This window comes from Caretta caretta, chromosome 1 (genome assembly GCF_965140235.1).
Source record: "Caretta caretta isolate rCarCar2 chromosome 1, rCarCar1.hap1, whole genome shotgun sequence".
Taxonomy (NCBI): Eukaryota; Metazoa; Chordata; order Testudines; family Cheloniidae; genus Caretta; species Caretta caretta.
Window position 1 is genome coordinate 29,336,008 of NC_134206.1, and position 20,621 is coordinate 29,356,628.

Here is a 20,621-nt window from a genome sequence, read left to right on the forward strand (position 1 = left end):
TCCAATTCATTTCCTATAATGATGTGGATGGTTCATATACGTAAGAGTTTAGTGTAAAACAGTCTAAGAAAATCATAGAAACACTATTTTGGAAGGCCTATGCTAAAGGCAAAGTAAACTCCAAGAAAATATCTTGTTCTCTCCACAGAGAACATAAGATGATAAAATGAAGTAACCAGCTTTTTGAAGGTGAAGCATAAGGAATTGAGAAATAGCCTGCAGTTTAATGAAGCCGCTCTATCAAAACTAAGTATGAGGAAATTGTCAATTTGGAAGAGAATCTTTTAGTTAAACATGCCCAATTTTATAGCATCTCTAAGTTTTGTTGAATGCTTAGGAAGTCTCACTAAGGGTATGTCTACCCTACAAGCATTACTGTGACAACTGCAGAGCAGAAGCTAGAGCCATTGTAGTGCAGACACTTACTTCAGCAACAAAAGGGGTTTTTCCCCTTTGCTGCAGCAAATTCACCCCCTTGAGACAGTAGCTAGGTCAAACGAATAATTCTTCTGTCAACATAGCTACATCGCAGATGGTGTGCAAACTGCATCACTCAGGGCTGTGAAAATTAAGTTGGCCTAAGTTTTAGGTCTATACCAGGCCTATTTCTCTTGAGTTAGGCATGTAGTCGCTCCCCTGAAGTGGCTCCATGCATTATCACATTATAACAGAGAATAGCAATAATATATTGAGTCACTAAAGTAGGTAATTATTCAAAAACTATCACTTGTTGCAATTTGAAGAATGCTCCATGTATGCAATATCTATGGCAGCTTAGTTCTTTGAACAGATCCTTCACAATTCCCCTCAAAAGTGGGACTGATGTTGAGTTCTGGTTAATGTTTGGCACTACGGATGTTTAAAACAAATTATGACTTTGAGTAATATAAAACAGACAACTAAATGTTTTGACAAGCTTTTATTGTGAAATATTGGATTTAGAAAAAGGTACAAAATGTCAGATGTGTGTCAATACAGGATTTCAATAGTCTATAAATGTGGACAACTGAATAGCTTCACTACAGGATGCATATTTAGACATACTATCTAAAAAGAGACTGCAATATTCACAGACTTAAAATACATAAATAACTTGAGCCAAAGTGGCAATCACCTGTCAATGTTAACTGACAACTAAAAACAGGCTAAAAAGCACATTACAGTACAATCAGTTCCTTATGTCAATGCTCTACAGCTCCAGGATCGCATTCGTCAGGACTGGGATTTGATTGGCTAGTTTACAAACTTTAATTTTTAAAGTTAAGTTAGGTTACAGAATAAAGAGATCAAGTATTTAATTATAACTAAATACTGTGAAGCCCCTAAATGTTTTTAGCACTGGGATCTATAAAATTCAAGTATAATATTGAACTTTTTCTTAAAAAAAATTTTATATTGCAGCTCAAGGAGGTTTGAATAAGAATCACTTAATGGAATAATTCATCAATTTGATGTGCATGGTTCTGAATTGGTTTTTAAAATCCACATGCACCATGGACTGGTGGCCAATAAACTGGAGAGAAAAGCCCCCAGTATCAAAATATTACTCTGAACTAATGAAAGTCAGAAAAACTCCTAATACAACTAACATCCCAAGAGGATAGCAGCAGCATTTTCTACCCTAGCTGTATTAATAAGTTTATTAAAGAACAGTTTTTATAAACTTACAAAGTTGATCTTCATGTACAAAAAAACCAAATACATCTTCACTGTATGAAACAAGCTAGCTTGCTTTTTCCAAATTAAAGTTATTCATTAGACTAAGTCTGTCTAAACTGCTGAAGTTGTTCACAATTCAGTAGCATCTGGGTAGACAGCCAGAGGACTTTAGATTCTAGTCCTCCAAGCAGCAAGGTGTCACAGACAATAAAGCTAGCTGAAGTGCAAGCAGCTCCCGAGTCACCAAATCAATGTCCACATCTGAACTGGAGCTCCCATCTGACAGACGACTATTCCAAGTATTTGCTTTCCTAAACAGTGTACCCCCAGTTATGCGAAGTTGTTTCATCCTACTAAGACACTTGTACTGATGTCCATTAGGAGCAGAGCTAAAACTGAGCTAACTAAATGTAAAAACAGAAGATTCCATTCGAGGGGTTGAACAATAAGTTTTCATTTGACACCACATCCATTCCCTTTATTTATGTACTGACCATTACAGTTTTGGCTACTGTTTTCTCGATGTATATCTTTACATAAACTAAGTTCGTGTCAATCTAGTTACTTAAAAAGTGACCATAAGTTACAACTAAGTACATTTAAAACCAAGACAAAGTGAATATGCAAGTTTTAAAAATAAAGTAGTGAGTATTAACTATACTGCTAATTTCGGGATATAACACTGGGAGTACAATGCTTGCTGTGAAATTAAAAAAATTAGTACTGGGCCAACAGGAAAAATACATAAAGCATTATCGTCTAGTGTGGCAAAAACCATATGAATTGTTTATTTAGGAAGTGTTTGGCATAATAAGCACTAACCAGACTCAACAAACCCCACAGATGCAATCTAACAAGGTTAAAGAAGTCAATACACACTATCCATCAATTAGCTAGTTCTTCATGCCGCTTCAAGCACTGCACTAGCAACTCTGATCTTTGTTTGATTCCTCTGTACACACATTTATATATACACAACCATTTATTAAACATGATCTTAAAACAAAAACGTTATGTACAAAATACCAACATTCCTATAAATAAACAGTTGGAGAAAGGCACTTGCAAGAAAAAAGTCTACAGTAAGTCTTACAAAAAAACCACACTTTGCCTCTGGTACTGTACAATAGATAATCTTTCAATAAATTCCAATCACAAGAATGTAAAACACTAGTTACTCACTTGTTATCACTAAGAATATAACTGTTACAATTGTATTTACACATATGTATACATCTTTTGAGTTTCATTTAAGAGCACCATGATTTCCAACCTAAATGTCCTATATTTTAATACAAAGCAAAAGAACAGTTGCCAGAACCCAGTGTCCATATTCCTATTCCAAAAGTGTTGCCCTTGCAGATTTATAAACTTGAAACTGAACTTTTGGCCAAAGTTAGCATAGTTTAAGGGATTCAGTTGCTGCTTTGAACTCTGTAGAAAGTACACCTATTTTGTTATTGCATGATGTGTTTTAAAGAGAGCACTGCTGTATTATCCCTCTGCAATTGTTAAATACTATTGCTGGCAAAAAAGTTCCCAATATAAAAAAAATAAAATAAATTTCTTCAAGCCAGTTGAAGTACTTTATCTGAACAGTTTAACTAAAAAGCTGCATATTAGTTATAAAAATGTGTAGGAAACATGCCGACTAATCTTGTGTGCAAAAATATTTTTCCACTACACAGGATTTTAAGGGCTTCACAGAATTACTCAAATTTACATTGAGTAGTAATCCTCATTTAAGTAACCAGTTCCTCATGGAGATGTTAGTATACTTCCACTTTTATCAAACTTTTTACCCTTTGACAACGCAGCAACCTGTTTGAGTAGTTCTCTGTTTTTGGCCTGTAATATAGATAAAAAGAAAGATTTGTAGAAACACTCTCTTCTGTTTAAACATAACAGAAACACTGTTCAAAAGTCCTAATAGTTACTCTTAATTCCAGTACTATATCCATCAGTGACACACTGCAGAAAGATCAACAAACTTCTTGAATAGGAGGGAGCAGTTATTCAACAATGCCATGCACAACTGTCTTGCTGAAGTTATGAAGCCACCCTTGCGTAAAACTTCTATTCCTGAGAATAAATCAACATAACGGCAGAAGTTTTCAGCATAGCTCAGGTATTTAAGCTCCACATCTTCCACTAGTTTTATAAAGGAAGACAAAGCCAAATCACTCACACGGATTTGCAAAAATCAATATATCTACTGCATTGTAGATATTTCTGTTCATTCTAGAATTTATAAATTGATTCAGGTTTTCCTGCTGCTTAAAACAGTTATACTTTCAATGTAGGTTACATCATTGCAAGATTAACCTCTTGCACTGCAATAAAATTGTGCAGTTATGCTAGGTCATTATACCACAGAACAGGTATATCAGTGTTTCTTAAAGTATGAGGTATGCCCCTTGAGAAGGGGGGCATGAGAAACTACCTGGGGGGAGAAGAGAGGATGCGCCTCAGTTGCTCTTAAAAAGTAGCTATCTAGTGGTTACGTTTGAAAAGAAAAAACTGAAGATAATGCAGGCGTAACTCAGGCAGAGAGAGAGTGTGAGAACCTGCAACAGCTCAGAGAGGGGAACTGATCCATCCATTTCAATGACTGGTAACTCATGCAAGGATGACAGTGCACAATGGTTATATTTAAACTATTTCATTTCTCAAAGCAAGTATACAAAATATTTTGACACCTATTCTATTAAAACTATTTAAGTATTTACCTGCAGTTGTTCCACTGTTTCCTTGTGAGCTCTTTCCATACTGTTCATTTTTGTCCTTAAATTAGACTCCTGGTACTGAAAGTCTGCCTTCAACTCTGTCAACTAAGAAAAACAATTCCTATAAGGATATTTTGGAATGCTACCTCATACGTATTTTTAATTAACTTAGATCCATAAAATAACTTTTTTTGAGGCATAAAAGTCTCTCGGGGACACTGACTACTTTCTTCATTTACTGCTTCTTGTGTTGACAGCTCAGCAAGGTTAAAAATATCTTACAGCACAAGTCAAATATCTCTTTTACGTGTGAAAGTCCCATTTGGGAACTGGATATGGAAGACTAGTCCTTCAAAGTATTTTCAGATGTTGGATCACACTGATTTACAATACTTAGCTTTATTTTCAGCCATGAGACTCATCTGCCAGGCTTTAGCTAGGACACTGGCACAAAGCTGGTTTTTGGGCAACAAATCTGAAGTACAGTCCAAAACTGATGTGTCAGTAGAAGAGATTTTAGAACACATTGATAAGTTAAACAGTTATAAGTCACAAGGATCAGCTGGTATCCACTCAAGAGTTCTGAAAGAACTGAAATTTGAAACTGCAGAACTACTAACTGTTGTGTGGAACCTGTCACTAAAATCAGGCTCTGTCCCAGATGACTGGAAGGTAACTACTGTAACACCAATTTTTTTTAAAAAGGGCTCCAGAATCCTGGCAATTACAGGTCAGTGAGCCTAACTTCAATACCAGGCAAACAGGCAGAAACTATAGTAAAGTTTTTCAGAATGATCATACATAGATGAACAGGATTTGTTGGGGAAGAGTCAATGTGGCATTTGTAAAGGGAAATCATGCCTCACCAATCTACTAGAATTCTTTGAGGGAGTCAACAAGCATGTGATCCAACAGGGGTGATCCTGTTGATACAGTGTACCTGGACTTTCAGAAAACCTCTGACAAGGTCCCTCACCAAAAGCTCTCATGGAAACTAAGCAGCCGTGGGATAAGAGGAAAGGTCCTCTCATGGATCAGTAAGTGGTTGAAAGACAGGAAACATGATAGGAATAAATGGTCAGTTTTCACAATGGAGAGGTGAACAGCGGGGTCCCCCAAGATCTGCACAGGGACCCATGCTGTTCAACGTATTCATTAATAATCTGGAAAAAAGAGGTAAACAGTTAAGTGGCAAAGTTAGCAGATTATACAAAATTATTCATGCTAGTAAGTCCAAAGAGGACTGCGAGAAGTTAGAGGAATTTCACAAAACTGGTTGACTGAGTTAATACTTAATCCTGCCATGAGCACAGGGGGACTGGACTAGATGACCTCTGGAGGTCTCTTCCATTCCTATGATTTGATGACTGGACAACAAAACAGCAGATAACATTTGACATTGATTCGTGCAAAGTAATGCACACTGGAAAAAATACTCCTTACTATACATATACAACGATGCATTCTAAATTAAACGTCACCACCCAAGATAAACCTTGGAGTCACTGGGGATAGCTCTCTGAAAACTTCTGCTCAATGCACAGCAGCAGCCAAAAAGGCTAACGTATGTTAGGAACTATTAGGAAAGGGATAGATAACATATCATAATGCCACTATATTCGAGGTGTGGGGACACCATGGATTTATACTCTGTCCAGTGCTGGTTACCCCAGCTCAAAAAAGGGCACAGTGCAAAGTTCAAAGAAGGACAACAAAGATGACCAAAGATATGGAATGGCTTCCGTACAAGGAGAGAAAAACGGTTAAGACTCTTCAGCTTAGAAAAGAGATGACTAAGTCTATAAAAACCAAGAATGGTTTGGACAAGTGAAAAGACAAGTGTTATTTACTCTTTCACACAATACAAAAGCTAAGGGTCACACAATGAAATTAATAGGCAGCAGCTTTAACACAAACAAGAGGAAGTACTTTTTCCACACAGTGCACAAGTAACTTGCGGAACGTGTCGTGATGGTCAAAAGTATAACAGGGTTCAAAAAAGAAATGGATAAATTCATGGAGCGTAAGTCCATCAATGTCTATTAGCCAAGATGGTCAGAGCACAATCGCAAGCTCAGCACAGCCCTCAACCTCTGACTACCAGAAGCTGGTGTGGAAGATGGGTGAATCACTGCATAATTGCCTTGTTTTGCCCCCCTGAAGCTGTACTACGGGCCATTGTTGGATACAGGATACTGGCCAAGATGGACTATGGTAACAGTTAATTAGCATAAAGCTGTAATTTACATGGCAAATATCTACAGAGACATAATAAAATGATTCTGAAGAATAAGTCTATTATATCTCATTCCTAAACGGAGAGTAAATTCCAAGAGATCTAGAATTGCCACTGCAAACACTACATTGATAGGAGAATTAAATCACAAGTGAAGTTTATATAGGAAAGTTACTTATCTTTTAATTCTCCTCTAAAGACTAGCTTACAGGTTTCTTGCCCCTGGCTCTCAGATACCAACGATGAAACAGGCAGAAAAATGCTCTAGAGGTGTATTGATCCCCAAAGGCAGTAGGCAGAAGTACAAGCCATGTAAGACCTGCAGTGCCACCCTTGGAGCCTTCTAATCAAGTCTCATTTATCAGGAAGCGAAGCCTCCCAGAGCCAAACAAGCCAGTCATAACAAAAGGGTTGAAAGAGCAGTAACCTTACAAAGATTCCCTTCCACTCTGAATGGAGCTGGGAAAGAGAAAATTCTGCAAGATGACATCTTCAGGGATGCAGAACTACAAGTAATTCCTACTCTTCTGACATACCAGCTACGTAATATTCTCAGAACAGAATTTTTTCTAAATCTCCTTTTGGAGCCCAGATACTTGTAGGCAAGCAGACCTACAGAAATCCATTCCTGATGCAATAGCTCTTGCTACCTTGTCACTTGCATATAAAAGAACACCTGCACCCAGTACTGGCTCAGCCCCACACTTTTATCAACCATCTTTGAGTTCCTGGTATCTGTCCTGTGGACTACATTCAGTCAGCTCCCCAGTAGTTAATATGCCGTTGGGCCATGAAGGCCCAGCAGTTTCTGATGTGTAGGATAATTGTCTGATGTATTCTCTAGCCATGGTTGTCTTGACCACCAAGCTTTTCACTGGGATGGGAGAAACTGCTGGCAGAGTCCTGGGCAATATGTACTTCTCAGCAACATTTGAAGCAAAAGAAGTCGTGTGAGTTGTCTGACACACCTTTGCCAAGTGGTCCAAAATAGGATGCAAGAGCATGGCCACTCAATTGGATGGAGGCTCTTGTTCCATGTATGTACTAATTGTTGCCCTTCTAAATTCCTGGACTGGTGCTAATCCAGATCCCACCAACTTTATGCATTAGAGAAAGTCAAATCCTTACACAGCATGTCTTGTTACTCCTTCAGTTAATCTGTTCTGCATCCAGGAGGCAGACATTGTATCCCTGACCACCATCATGATTCTATTAAGGCAGCAAAGTAGTGAGCCAAAGGGGCACTTGGAGCATTAACCATCTCAAAAGGCATCAACAATAGCTGTGCCCAGACTCTCAGCACAGGAGCTGTGGGGTTTGTGTACTGCTATTAAAGGCCAGTACTTTGTTGAAAGAGCCAATCCTGGGATACAGTATCCAACTCAGGCTTATCTTGATGAAGGATCAGAGGCAAGCATTAGTGATGGCACTACATGGTATGAAATCACCAGGAGAGACACGGCTAGGTTGCTGAACACACCATGGAGGCTCCCCAAAGCAGTCTTCCCTGTCCTGAACCAATGTGAAGAGAAGATGCCGTGGTCTTATGATGTGAAGGTGCCCCAAGTCTTTGGAAGTGATGAGTTGGAGGGCAGGTGGCTCTCTTCTGGCGTCTCCTGCTAATTATTTGTTTGAAAGAAAATTCAAAGTCTGATGTGACAAAAGTCAGTACCATAGACATTGAGCACCGAGACCTTGATTTGTGGTAGAGTCCTTGGATTTGGATGGGATGAAACAGAATTTTTTCCCCCCACGGGAACTAGTTTGCTGGGCTTAGAGGGAAACAAGGCATGGCACTGCAGGCCTAGAGTCCAGGTGGTCAGAGGCTGATTAAGGCTTGTATTTTTATATTTTTTCCTTCAGAGCTAACCAGGCTGACCACACGCTGGACTTATGGGAGTCTCTGGAGAGTGCCTTAAGGAGGGCTTAAAGAAATTTCTCAGTGCTTGGGTGCACAAGGCAAATATCTGAAGGCCCTGCACATATTGTCCCACTAGTTTGAATTATTAACTCCCAGGCTGAGGATTCTATGAATATGATCATTTATAAACAGACCTTTCAGCCATACAGGTACTGTATGGAGGTATGACTGGTCTTCCTTCCCACCCAGGTGCTGAGAAAATGGATGTTATTCTGAAAGAAATTAATACCTAAAAAGCTTTGAAGTTCAGAGAACTATGAGATGCCAAGAAAAAGGTTCTAACAGTAATACCAAGGAGCCGAAGCACAAGTTGCCAAAACAAAAACTCAGACCAAACAGAAGTTTCTCTATGATCCCCAGAGGCTGGCAACCCTATCAATGCTCCTAGAGAAACAGAGGCCACAGGGTAAGAAAAAATTTGAAGACAAAAATATATTCGTAACAGTTAGGTACTGAGAAAAAGGAGTACTTGTGGCACCTTAGAGACTAACAAATTTATTTGAGCGTTACCTTCTGTGAGCTACACAGAAGGTAACGCTCAAATAAATTTGTTAGTCTAAGGTGCCACAAGCACTCCTTTTCTTTTTGCGAATACAGACTAACACGGCTGTCACTCTGAAACCAGTTAGGTACTGAGTGTTTAAGAGCTGAAGAGGTGCAGGGCTATCAAGGTCAAAAAGAAACTGAAAGGTTCTGAAAGTAGTGGTTAAGGCATGGGATATCATACCACCACTAGCTGAGGACTGCTTGTGCTACTACTTGCTACTTCTCACCTAAACCTTGGGGAGTTCCAGCTATTTTGCATTAAGGAGCAGAGACCCAGGAGTGAGAATCCTGCACAGAGGAAAGTGAATTTACATTTTCAAAAGTAGACTATATTCTGTAATACATCCTCTGCTCCCTAAACTTAAAAGTAATGAATAGCCATATTTAAAATGGCTCGGCTAACAATTCTGAAACAAGGATTTTGCAATTACAACATTAAGTGACAAATAAAATGTAGCAGGAGACTAATCACTGTCTCTAACGCAAGTATTGTCCTCTGCCTTGTCAATCATTCAAATTGCGAGCTGCATTTTGTCTGTTCTAATCTACACCAAACTGGACCTCCTAGCTAACATGATTAGCAAAACATCAGCTCTATCAAATATCCTCTTGGTGAGTTATGGAGAAAATTGGACAAAGGAAGAACTGTATTAAAGCAACTCATAGTGTGTATATATACACACTGTAAATGTTTAGCTACAATATCTACTCACTGGTAGTCTTAGTTATCTGATTATAGTGCTTATGTAAAAGGACTAATTGCACCAACAATTACTATTCTAGAATTAAAGATAAGTGTTCTGAAAAATGTTTGGAACTCAAATCACCACCAAGTTACAAGGACATGAAGAGAGAACAAAGTAGGACATATGAACATTATGTTAATAAATGGGACCAGCTAGATTAAGTACTGCATTTGCTTTCAGCCAGTTATTTAATTCAAACTGTACTGCAGGGAGAAACTATGTGCAAAGACCAATGACCCCAGAATATAAAAACAAAGTTCTCAGCTCAAGCAACAAAATTCAGTTTAGTGTTTTGCTTGTAAAAAGGGCACAAATGCATGTCACTGTGTGCCCACTTTAGACTAACAATAGGAGTACAACCTTCCACACACTGCTCTTTTTGTGTTTCACCTAGATCAAATTTAAAGAGAGTCAAAAGGTAGTTTCAGACTGATGTAAGGCCTCCCACTGACTTCAATGGGACTACCAGAAAAGGTAATGGTAGCTTTTGTATTATGAATTGGACTGCCCAATTCATTTCAATTGAGCCACTGAACAGCTAGAGATAAGGACTTTCTAAGCATTCTAAAGTGGTCCAGATTAATTAGTTTAGCCTCAAAGATTCAATATACCAATACACGAACCTAACATTGCAGTCCCAACAGCACCCATTTACACCAAAGGACACAACCTTAAACTGGTCAACAAATCAGTTGCTTAAGAAATGAGCTTCTAATAAAAGTTTGGCAAAATTAAAATATTTGGGGCTGTTTTTAAGACAGTAGGCTGCCTGAAAGGTGAGTCTCTTGTATACATTTCACACTAGTCATTACATTCAGGGAGAGTTGCCTTACAGCTAAAATACATCCAAGCTGTGTAAGTCTGCTACTTAACTTTTTAAAAGGACAATTTGGTAACGTTGTAATGTCTAGTCACAAAACAAATTTTTGGTATTAATTTTGTTTTAACATTCAAACACAATTTAAGTTGACAGCTCCTTGAGTCTACAAGATACAAGAAAAAATTTAATAAGGTCTTATTAAGCAGCTGTAGCCTTTACCTTTTTATCTTTTTCTAAGATAGTCTGATCTCTTTGCTGCAAAAGACGTTTGAGTGACATCACTTCTTCTTTCAACTGACTTATGAGGACAAAGTTGTCAGTTCCCCCACTGTCTGCTGACTGATTTATAGAGCTACTAAAATTAAAAAAAAAACCTGTTACTTGTAACATCAACAGAATAACACATTTTTCAAAGTTCAAATTGCTTAAATTAACAATTCCACAAACATCCTTAAGGACTAATGCAAAAAAAGTATGTACCTGACAGAAATGGATGCAACTGGCAAATTACCTTACTAATGGCACACATTACATACACCTGCAGAAATATAATTGAGTATTAGCTTTGAGGGGGTCAAATTCTTCTTAAGTGAAGCAGCCTCTTTGTACATTATTCCAACTGTTGATCAGAGACAGAATAAATTGTTCAGTCTCACACATTTAGGTCCAAACACATTTTCTAGATACTACATCAGTTTAAAGCACCAGATTCAAAATCTGTGTCCTTCTGAAAAATCACTGATGTCAGAATATTCTTTGTTTGATAGCTATGGCCTTATGCTCTACTTTTGCTTCCCTTTTCCCAAAGCAGCTAAAAAAAGGGACAGTGTCAGCTTTCTACTGATAAACTCTCAACTGACTAACAGCACTCTGCCATAAAACCCTAAAAATTACTAGGATGAAAGTGTAATTTTTCGCCTTTCTAATCTGCCAAATAAAAACAGCAACTGGCAGCAAACTGATGGTCTACTTAGTTCAACTATCTCAGCTGTAGAATATAACTTTACCTATCTCCATTGGATGGCTTGGATTCCAGTTTGGGTTTTTTCTTTGGAGTTTCATTCTGAATAGCTGCAGAGGATTTATGGCTGAAATCAAACAACAAATATGATAAATCAAAAGCAGTAGAATGGTCTCATACTGCAGAACTGAGCAACCTACTACTATTTACATATGAAATGACTCATACACAGAGATTAGTCTTGAACAATCAGAGATGCAAGTATGAAAAAAAAATTACCTTTCAAATAAAGAATACAACATTCATTTGCTAAAAAATTCAGAAATGGGCAATGCAATTACCTCTGTTTCCACAGTCCCTGATCTTGTTCTGGACTTAGATTGCTGATTCTGAAATACATGTAATTAATACAGGTCAAATTCCATAACCACTATCTGAAACTGAAAAAGCATCCATATCTAAGTTTTGTGCAGCAGAGCAGCTCAGTTTATAAATTTGTAATTGGATGGATAATTAGCAAGGTACTTAGTAAGCACATTTGGGATTACTCCTCATCAAGGCCAGGCTCATTTGAAAACAGCCTTTAAACTACTGCATGCTATCATAAGGCACAAGGGGAAGAGTTAGGGTTGACAATTCAGCCTTGGTTTTAGTATTTCCCTACTTCTGCAAACATTATTTTAATACTTGGCAATTTTGAACAGAACTTGTTTTTTCAAATATAAGTTGTACCTTAATTCATTTCCAAGGTAAGCTGACCGGAGAGCACAAGTGAAATGGTTATGCTCAACGTATGTGCAACTTAGATTGCATTGGATGAAACTGAACTCCTCAGAGCCCAATTTAATTCATTACACACTTTAAACCTGCATGTGCACCGATCTACCAACAATACTAATAAAATTGGATAGGGCAAGTTGGTGGGAAAACACAGAGGCGGTTTACACAGGAAGGTACCTGTCAATTGAAGTTATCAACTCTGTTTAAGTTTGGAATTGTGCATTTTAATAAATACAAGCAAATACATGCATACACACTGAAGCTCTTTTCTTTATGACACCAGGAAGTTATCTGAAAATGTTTTATTTATTAGACATTTATCATGCTCTCATGAAATAAGATTTGAGCAGTTATATCTTGGGTAAGTCAAAATGGATTTTCACCAGACACTATAAAGGTACCTATCCTTCCTACTATTCACCTGCTTGCCAAAAGTCACTTTCTTTTATAATGGGAAAATTGCAATTTATTCCCCCCTCCCTGGTCTTCATTTTCAAGAGCAGTTGAACCAATTTTCCCCTCAAGCTTTTTTTTTTTTTTTTTTAAAACGTAATTTTTGATTAGATCAGACGTGCAAAAGTTTCAGCTTAGAAGATAGTAAGAATGTCTTGAGCAACTGAAAAATGAAGTGTATAATAAAAATGTTTAGGGTGGCCTTAGGAATCTATGCACTTCAGCTATAAATTTTTCATTGTTCAATCTAGGAAATACAAAATGTTATAAAGAGGTTCTAAAGTAAAACTATTTCCAGCCTACAGATAACATCTGTATGATTCTTACACAAGCATCCTTTTAACAGAATGGTAAAACAAAACACTAAATCCTTGAAAGCAGCTGCCTACAAAGACTAATAAGTGTTTACAAGTGTACAAAACTAGAGATACATGACAAAAGAAATTGGTCCACTGTTTAAGCCACAGCAAGACAGCTGCAAACACTCTGAAGCATGATTAAAGTGGCAAGTTTAAAAGAAAAAATTAAAATGACAATAGCATTGCCCTGCTACTGACATGACAGCCACCCAATTGTAAGGTCTGAGACCTTTTTCTGCAGCCACATTAGGGGAGCAGCTGACATGAGATAAAAAGCAGAAAAGAAGTCACATCCTCACATTCCATCTAAATTACATTAAAACAATGAAATATCTGTTAAGAAGGCGATCTTGTCCTAATAGTACCTACCACCACCAGATAAAAAAACAGATCTTAAGATGTTTAAAGAAAACTTTGCTTGATAGCATTCTGTCTGTCAAGGAATCACTTAACAGTTGTGACTATGACATCTATATTTATTTTTTGTTTTGCCTTTATGGTCTTTACTTCTCTATTGTTTATCTGTATGGTTTCTGTCTGTTTCTTTGATTGTTTCTGTATGTTGCATGACTAATTTTGCAAGATTTAAATCAACTAAGGTGGTGTGGTGTGGTATGATTAGTTGAAAAATTGTTTTGTAATACATTAGGACTGGTAAAAGACTTATTTTGTAATATTTTAGTTTAAAATGACTGGTTAAGGTATAGCTAGGGCCCTACCAAATTCATGGCCCATTTTGGTCAATTTTACAGTCATAGGATTTTTAAAATCATAAATTTCATGATTTCAGATATTTAAAACTGAAATTTCATAGTTTTGTAATTGTAGGGGTCATGATGCAAAAAGGAGTTTTGGGGGGGGGGGGGTTGCAAGCTCATTGTAGGGGGGGTGTTGTACCACTACCCATATGTCTGTGCTGCTGGTGTCGGTGCTGCCTTCAGAGCTGGCTGGCTGGAGAGCGACGGCTGCTGGCCAGGAGCCCAGCCCTGAAGGCAGAACAACCCACAGCAGCAACACAGAATAAGGATGGCATGGTATGGTATTGCCATCCTTACTTCTGTGCTGCTGCCTTCAGAGCAGCCACCACTCTCCGGCCGCCCAGCTCCAAAGGCAGCGCAGAAGTAAGGGTGGCAATACTGCAATCCTCCCACCCCCAGCAACCACCTTTTGGATCAGGATCCCGTTTAAGAAACACGGGTCTCCCCCATTAAATCTGTATAGTATAGGATAAAAGCACACAAGAGACCAGATTTCAAGGTCCGTGATGCGTTTTTCATGGCTGTGAATTTGATAGGACCCCAGATATAGTTAAGCAGGACTCAAGTTTAAACTATATAAAGGGGTCCAAAAGGAAGTTCTTTGGAATCTAACTCCAGGACACAGCCCAAGATCACAGCTGCCAGACCTCAACACCCTGCCAACCATATTGTGCAGAAGTTGGAGGAGTCCCAGATGACCTGATCCTGACTGGCCACCAGGAAAAGTTCATTTGCCTTATTGGGAGTGGTGAGCACTGTATGGTGTGTGTGTTCGTTCTGTTTTGGTAACTGTTAATAAAGAAATTAAGAATATTACTATGCAAGGCTCTTTCACTAGTAAAAGGCTCCGCAAACCTGCAGAAGATTACTCCCTGAGCCCTAGGAACAGGGTATGGGTGGCCCTGAACCTTAAGAACTGAGTAAGAGTAGGTGCCTTTTGCCCTAGAACGGGTGGGGGTGTCTAAATTAACCAAGTTACACCTTGAGCCCATGGAAGGGTAAGGGTGGGGTGCCTTAGGGTAACACCATGAATGTCAGTCAGCATTGGATATTCTGGCAAGAATTACATTTACTATAATAATTGGGGAAAATCAAAGGTGACCTGCTTCTATCCCGAAGATGGTGCCATGACATCATTTATCTACTCCTCAGATAAGTAACCCCATTAGCATTTCTAGACTTATGGGCAGTTTCAACATCAGCTGGTAATTAGACTGCCAAAAGGTTTTTTTCTACTAAGTTAACTCTAGTCCATTCCATTTATAGCAGTACTGAGACTCTGCTGGATTTGTGGAATAAATTCACAAAATGTTATTCCGATTTTCAATTCAGTAATGTAAACAGCTACTTTCATTTCGCTACTAACCCTGTCTCATAGAAGTTACAAGATTTTTCAAGTTCCATAAAGTTTCAGAGTACTTACTTGTGATGGCTGCTGCTGTGACGATGATGATGGTGGTGGTGGTGATGGTGTTTCGAATGATGCTGGTCTTTCTCAGCAAGAGACGAGGATGACGAATTAGAATGTGAAGACCCTAGGCTCTTCCTCTGTTCCTTTGTCTTCTGCAGTACTCTCTTGTAGGACAGTGTGCAAAGCCAACACAACAGCTTCCCATCAACCTTTTAGGAAAAAATTCACAAAAAGTGGGCAACTGTACTTAGTACTAGGAGAAATATCTCTGGAGGAAAAAAAATCTTACTTTATCTATTATCCCTGTGTAAGTCAGTCTTAAATTGTTTTGATTAGAATTCTTTTGGCTAGATTACCACTACTGGGACTCCAGAACACGGATTTTATTCTTTAATATACACAAAAAAAGTTAGAAATATACACAGTAACAGTCCATTTTTGTGCCGCAATATTTTTTTTCTATACACTGTGGGATGTGGCAATGAAGGCCAGTAGTTACCTTCTACAATAAATGACATCAAATGAAATCAACTCAATATAATGCATCATTTTTTCTAGTTAAGTTACACTTCTGAAAAGTGAATCCTCTCCTCTTCAGCATTTTAGTTGCCCTGTAAAAATGGCTACAACAACATGTGTTGGACATATATCAAATATTCCCCCAATGCCAACCCCTCTCCCCACCAAAAAAAGAGGAAAATCCCTACTCCTAAGTAAATTTTTACTTTAGGAATCATGCAGCCACTCAAGTCTTCTTTACTCAGGGCAGCATCAGCCAGCCTAAACCAGCTGCAATACAAACCAAGTAAATTATTTTGTAGCAGTTAAGGAGAAAAGAAGTCTCTTGCTGACAGCACTGTTCTGGAGTTCAATTAAAAAACGTGCTCACCCATAATGTCATTTCACCATCACTTTCTGGACAAATGGTTTTGGCAATTGCCCCTCTAAGAAATTAAAATACACAGGTCTGTGGAGAGCAGTCTCTTTCCTCTCTTCAGCTATATTCTATGGTTAAAAGGAACTCTTTCAAACTGAAGGATCGGACAAGGTGGAAGTGACAGATCCAAGCTAAGGAAATTTGTAGTGTTGAAGGTTAGGGTGAAAAAAAAAAAAACAGACTACTCAACTGCCATGGTCAGATTATTTTTAGCTTGTAAAAAAAGAATGAATTTATTCCAGAATAAGTCAATAGAGAAGCATCAAATCTCCATGACTCAGAAGTTTAATACAAAATGCTGTGTCAGATCTTTGTTAGAAAGCCTAATGAAATTCTCTTTATACAACATTGCTATTTGGGAAATTAACTCCTGCTATTTTTGAAGAGGGAAATATTTCAAATTGTATCTTTCGTTTTCAGACCCAGCCTTTACAGTACCACCACAACAAAGCATACCTTCCTTCTTCCCTCCTCTTTGCGATCAAAAGCACATTGCTGCTTGCACTGTTCACATGTCTGAGGTGGTCCATATTTCTTTTCTGAATTTGTGCAACGCTGGCATTTTGTGCCAATAAATGCTGCAATAATATTACAGTACTGACAAGGCTTGGGCTGAAAAACAATGGAGAACTAGAAATTAGTACATTTTAAAATGCTTAACAAATTAGCACTACAATTATTAAAAATAATCATGCTTCTAAACTAGTCTTTAGAACTTGAAGTTAAGAACAGGAGGAAAATTTGATATTTAAATCAATGATGGCCCTAATTTTTTTGGTTTGTTTTAAAGTGATGCTAGCTCAACTGAGACAAAAATAAACAGTGTTTTGCACACAAACTAGCCTACATGCTCTGTGAAAGAAGTGCATAAGTTTTTTTGGATGTTGCCTTCTCCAATTTACAAGGTCAAACATTTTTTCTGTCATTGAGAAATCTACCTAAATCTGAAAAAGAGTAATTAGATCATTTGCACTTCTCTGAAGGTTTCTGAGAACAAGGAAGACCCTTCAAATAGCCAAGAGACTTGAGCACTGCAGAACTTCGGAGCACTGCAGGTACAGGCTTCAGATATAATGACTGCTCCTACAACCCTATGGGGAGTAAAACAAACCTTCAGCTAACTAAAGGTCAGTTAATGGAGTTTAACCTTTACTATAAAATGAAGCCAATAAAGACACACAATTAGAAACTAAAATTAATCAGTTTCTAAAAAATTCCCTTCTAGTTCATATATGACCTTATTTTGCTTCGAGGAGGTTTCCTTTTTTGATAAAGTATTGCCCAAGTGTTGGTGCATCTATATGATGCTTGGTGAGATGTATTACAATCCTTTAGAACTTCCAAAAAAGATCCTACTTTATCCAGTTTAAGTTTACAAAGAGCTGGGTAAATTACATGCTGGTAATTTTTAAACTGAACTAGTCCAATAAATTGAATCTCGTGTAAAAATGTGTTAATCTAAGGGCATAGTTTACAAGATTTAAGTGCTTCTGTTCACATGAGAAATTGCTATGCATTACCAACACCTTCTCTAAAAGCATACAGTGCAATTTAACGTAAATACTGTTCATTAATATGGATTCTATTATTACACGCAAATCTTTTCTAACACAGCACTAAGTTAGAACTAAAGATGAGGAAATATAAACCATTCCTACAGTAATATTAACCAGCCCACATTACACAAGTAGAATTTGATGGCATACTTGACAGCACAGTGGAATCAACATTCCTTCAGGAACCTTCGTTTTTGTATTATGTTAATAATGGAACCTTTATAGTGCATAACCAGATTTTCACCTTGAGTCGCTCATTAAAAAAATACCAAGGGGACACTAAGTCTCTCGGATAGCTAGCAGCATATCTTGTCAAGTGAGCATTTATGAAAACATGCAGGGATTTACCACGTACATATAAAATGCACACAGACTTTAATTTCTACTACATGTGCAGGCTGAACAAGTTTCCATGATTCATAACTATCAAACTTGGTTGTGAATTACCCTGAATTAATAGTTTCAAACTGAACCATTTTTTAAATTTTGTGAAAAAATATGCCAATTTTTATAACTGGGGAAAAAAACTCAAATAGCTGAGGGTTTTTTCCTTAAGCTTTTCAGAGGATTTTTCTTAGGTCAGAGAGTAAGAACAGAAACTTTCATTCCAAAAGATTAATTTTTCAGAAAGTGTGAGTGCGTGTGTGTGTGTAAAATAGTGTCTATAACTGAAAATATTTTACAAACTGAACTAGTAATAATCTAAATAAGTTTATAATACCACGATACATGCAACTCTTTGCAACGTCTTTTGCATTTATAGACCAACTGAAACTGAAATATGTATGTATATTTGACAATGAACTGCAAACTCACCGTTCCAAACTGCTTCACGTTTTGGGCACATTTCTTGCATATTGTGTTAGTTTTGCTAAAGAGAAGATTTTGCAAAGTTGAATTTAACAACAAGCACAAACTTTCAAATTCTTTCCCATATGCAATTACCATATAATATGCATGCAAATATAAGCTACACCCAATGTCTACTTAAAGACAACCAGGTATGGAAGGAGTCTGCCTTCTTTTATGTTTATATAGTACATTTGGGACAATACAGAAAGCAAGTTATTGTGGCTGTTTAATGCCAACTCACAGAATTCGCTTCCAAAAGCCTAATATTTTCATTGATAATTATATGCATTATTGCAACACGTGATTTAAGACACAGCATTCCTCTGAAGGTATTATTGATAATCCACAGCAATGTTTGTGAATTTGGGATTTTAGCCACACATGAAGGAAGTGTTTTGCGTCAATTGAATACTCCTTCCTGAAGGCTGAAATAGTTTCAGAACACATACATACCTCTCTTGTTGGAATTCTGATCGGCAGTAAGTACATTTTACAATGGGATGTGCAATTCGACATTCCTGAAAGAAAAAAAGTCAGTAACCATTTATCAAAGCGAACAACCATGACATTACAAGTTAGTCTCATCTGACTTCTTAACATACCTTTTATATATTGTTATTGTATACATCCATTGATGTTTGAGTGGTTAAAAAAACTACACACAACAGTTTTTCCTACAACTTGCTTTCCGCCATTTAGTTTTGTAGCAACTGTCTGATGTAACAGATTCAATAAAGAACATACCCCCTTTTTTCCACAGGAAGCAGAATGCAGAAAGTGTGACGGGGCTATGAAGTTTATCATAAAATAGAAAATGATTTCTGAAGTATTTTACAAGGAGGGATATTTAAAACCCACCATTATCATTTTCTTCCAGGTACAGCTAAACAGAGGCTTAGCGTGACTAATGCTCAACACCGGTGTGAGGGTGAACATAAGTGCTAGTATATAACCATAGCCCAGAAGTGCCCCTACGCCCTGGCCAGCCCCAAATGGCATTGCATCCTGGCTCACTCAGGCTGTAGCTCTAGGCAAGACCCATGAGCAGAGCCAGACACTGGGGGTGCAACTGGTTTTGTAAAGTGGTGCGAGAGCTCGAGTCGGCTCATCCCTTCACCAGGGCAAAAAGGCCCCTTTGGGCATCACCCGAAGCTGGGGAACTTCCTGTCCTGAACAAGGTGCAGCCTCAGCATTACAGACGGGGCAGGCAGGGAGCGGATGTGGTAGAGCCAGAAACCCTGTGCCCAGTAACAGCCCCCCTCAGCCCCTCTTCTTCTTCCCCCGCTCAGGCCTCCCCCTTCGCCTCCAACTTCTCCCCCCGTCCCCAGTGACCCCTCCTCCCCCCTCCCTCAACCTCTCCTCAGGTCCCCCCTTCTGCCCCACAGCTCCCTCCCCCACGTCTTCCTCTCAGCTGCCCCCGCAGCCCTCTCCCGAACCACCCCTCACGCCTACCTGTCCCGCCTCAGCCCCCAGGCGCACCCCCTCTCCCATCCCCCCGCCACCCTCCCCGCAGCCCCGCGCGGGTCCCCGCCCCTGGCGGACCTTGCAGAGCTGCTGGCCCTGGGAGAGCTCCTCGAAGGGGTAGCGCTGGTTGCACTTGGTGCAGGCGTACAGAGCCGGGGCCGCCGCCGCCGCCATCCGCGCCGCCGCCGCCGACAGGGAGGGCGCGAGCTGCGGGGAGCGAGCCGGGCGAGGCCGACGGCAACGGCTCAGGCGCGCCAGTAACCCTCCGCCCGTGGCCTCCAGCCGTGCCCGCTGCGCCGCTAGGCCCCGCGCAGAGCCTGGGCCGCCAAGCCGCTTCCTTGTGTCGGCATCGGCGTCGCCCCGTTGCCGGCCCCGCCCACGCGCCCCCCCCCAGCCAATCGACGCCGCGCGCCAAGCCGACCTTCAAACCTCGTAA

The 20,621-nt window shown here is 39.0% G+C and overlaps 1 protein-coding gene across 4 annotated transcripts; it reads right to left on the reverse strand.

The window, feature by feature from the left end:
* Positions 1 to 904: 904 nt before the first annotated feature.
* FAM76B (family with sequence similarity 76 member B) lies at positions 905 to 20,543 on the reverse strand. 4 transcript variants are annotated; one of them, XM_048843954.2, is made up of 10 exons: positions 20,264 to 20,543; positions 19,175 to 19,239; positions 18,686 to 18,740; positions 16,770 to 16,925; positions 15,389 to 15,585; positions 11,957 to 12,004; positions 11,662 to 11,742; positions 10,874 to 11,006; positions 4,389 to 4,490; positions 905 to 3,507 (listed from the first exon to the last, which is right to left on the reverse strand). In XM_048843954.2, exons 1-10 carry the CDS (start codon positions 20,357 to 20,359, stop codon positions 3,418 to 3,420), a joined length of 1,023 nt encoding a protein of 340 aa, XP_048699911.1. In that variant the 5' UTR covers positions 20,360 to 20,543; the 3' UTR covers positions 905 to 3,417. The 4 variants fall into 4 exon arrangements, with proteins under 4 accessions (XP_048699911.1, XP_048699901.1, XP_048699929.1 ...); XM_048843944.2 differs by having other exon boundaries at positions 10,874 to 11,009; XM_048843963.2 differs by lacking the exon at positions 905 to 3,507 and adding an exon at positions 3,516 to 3,741 and having other exon boundaries at positions 10,874 to 11,009.
* Between the last annotated feature and the right edge of the window lie 78 nt (positions 20,544 to 20,621).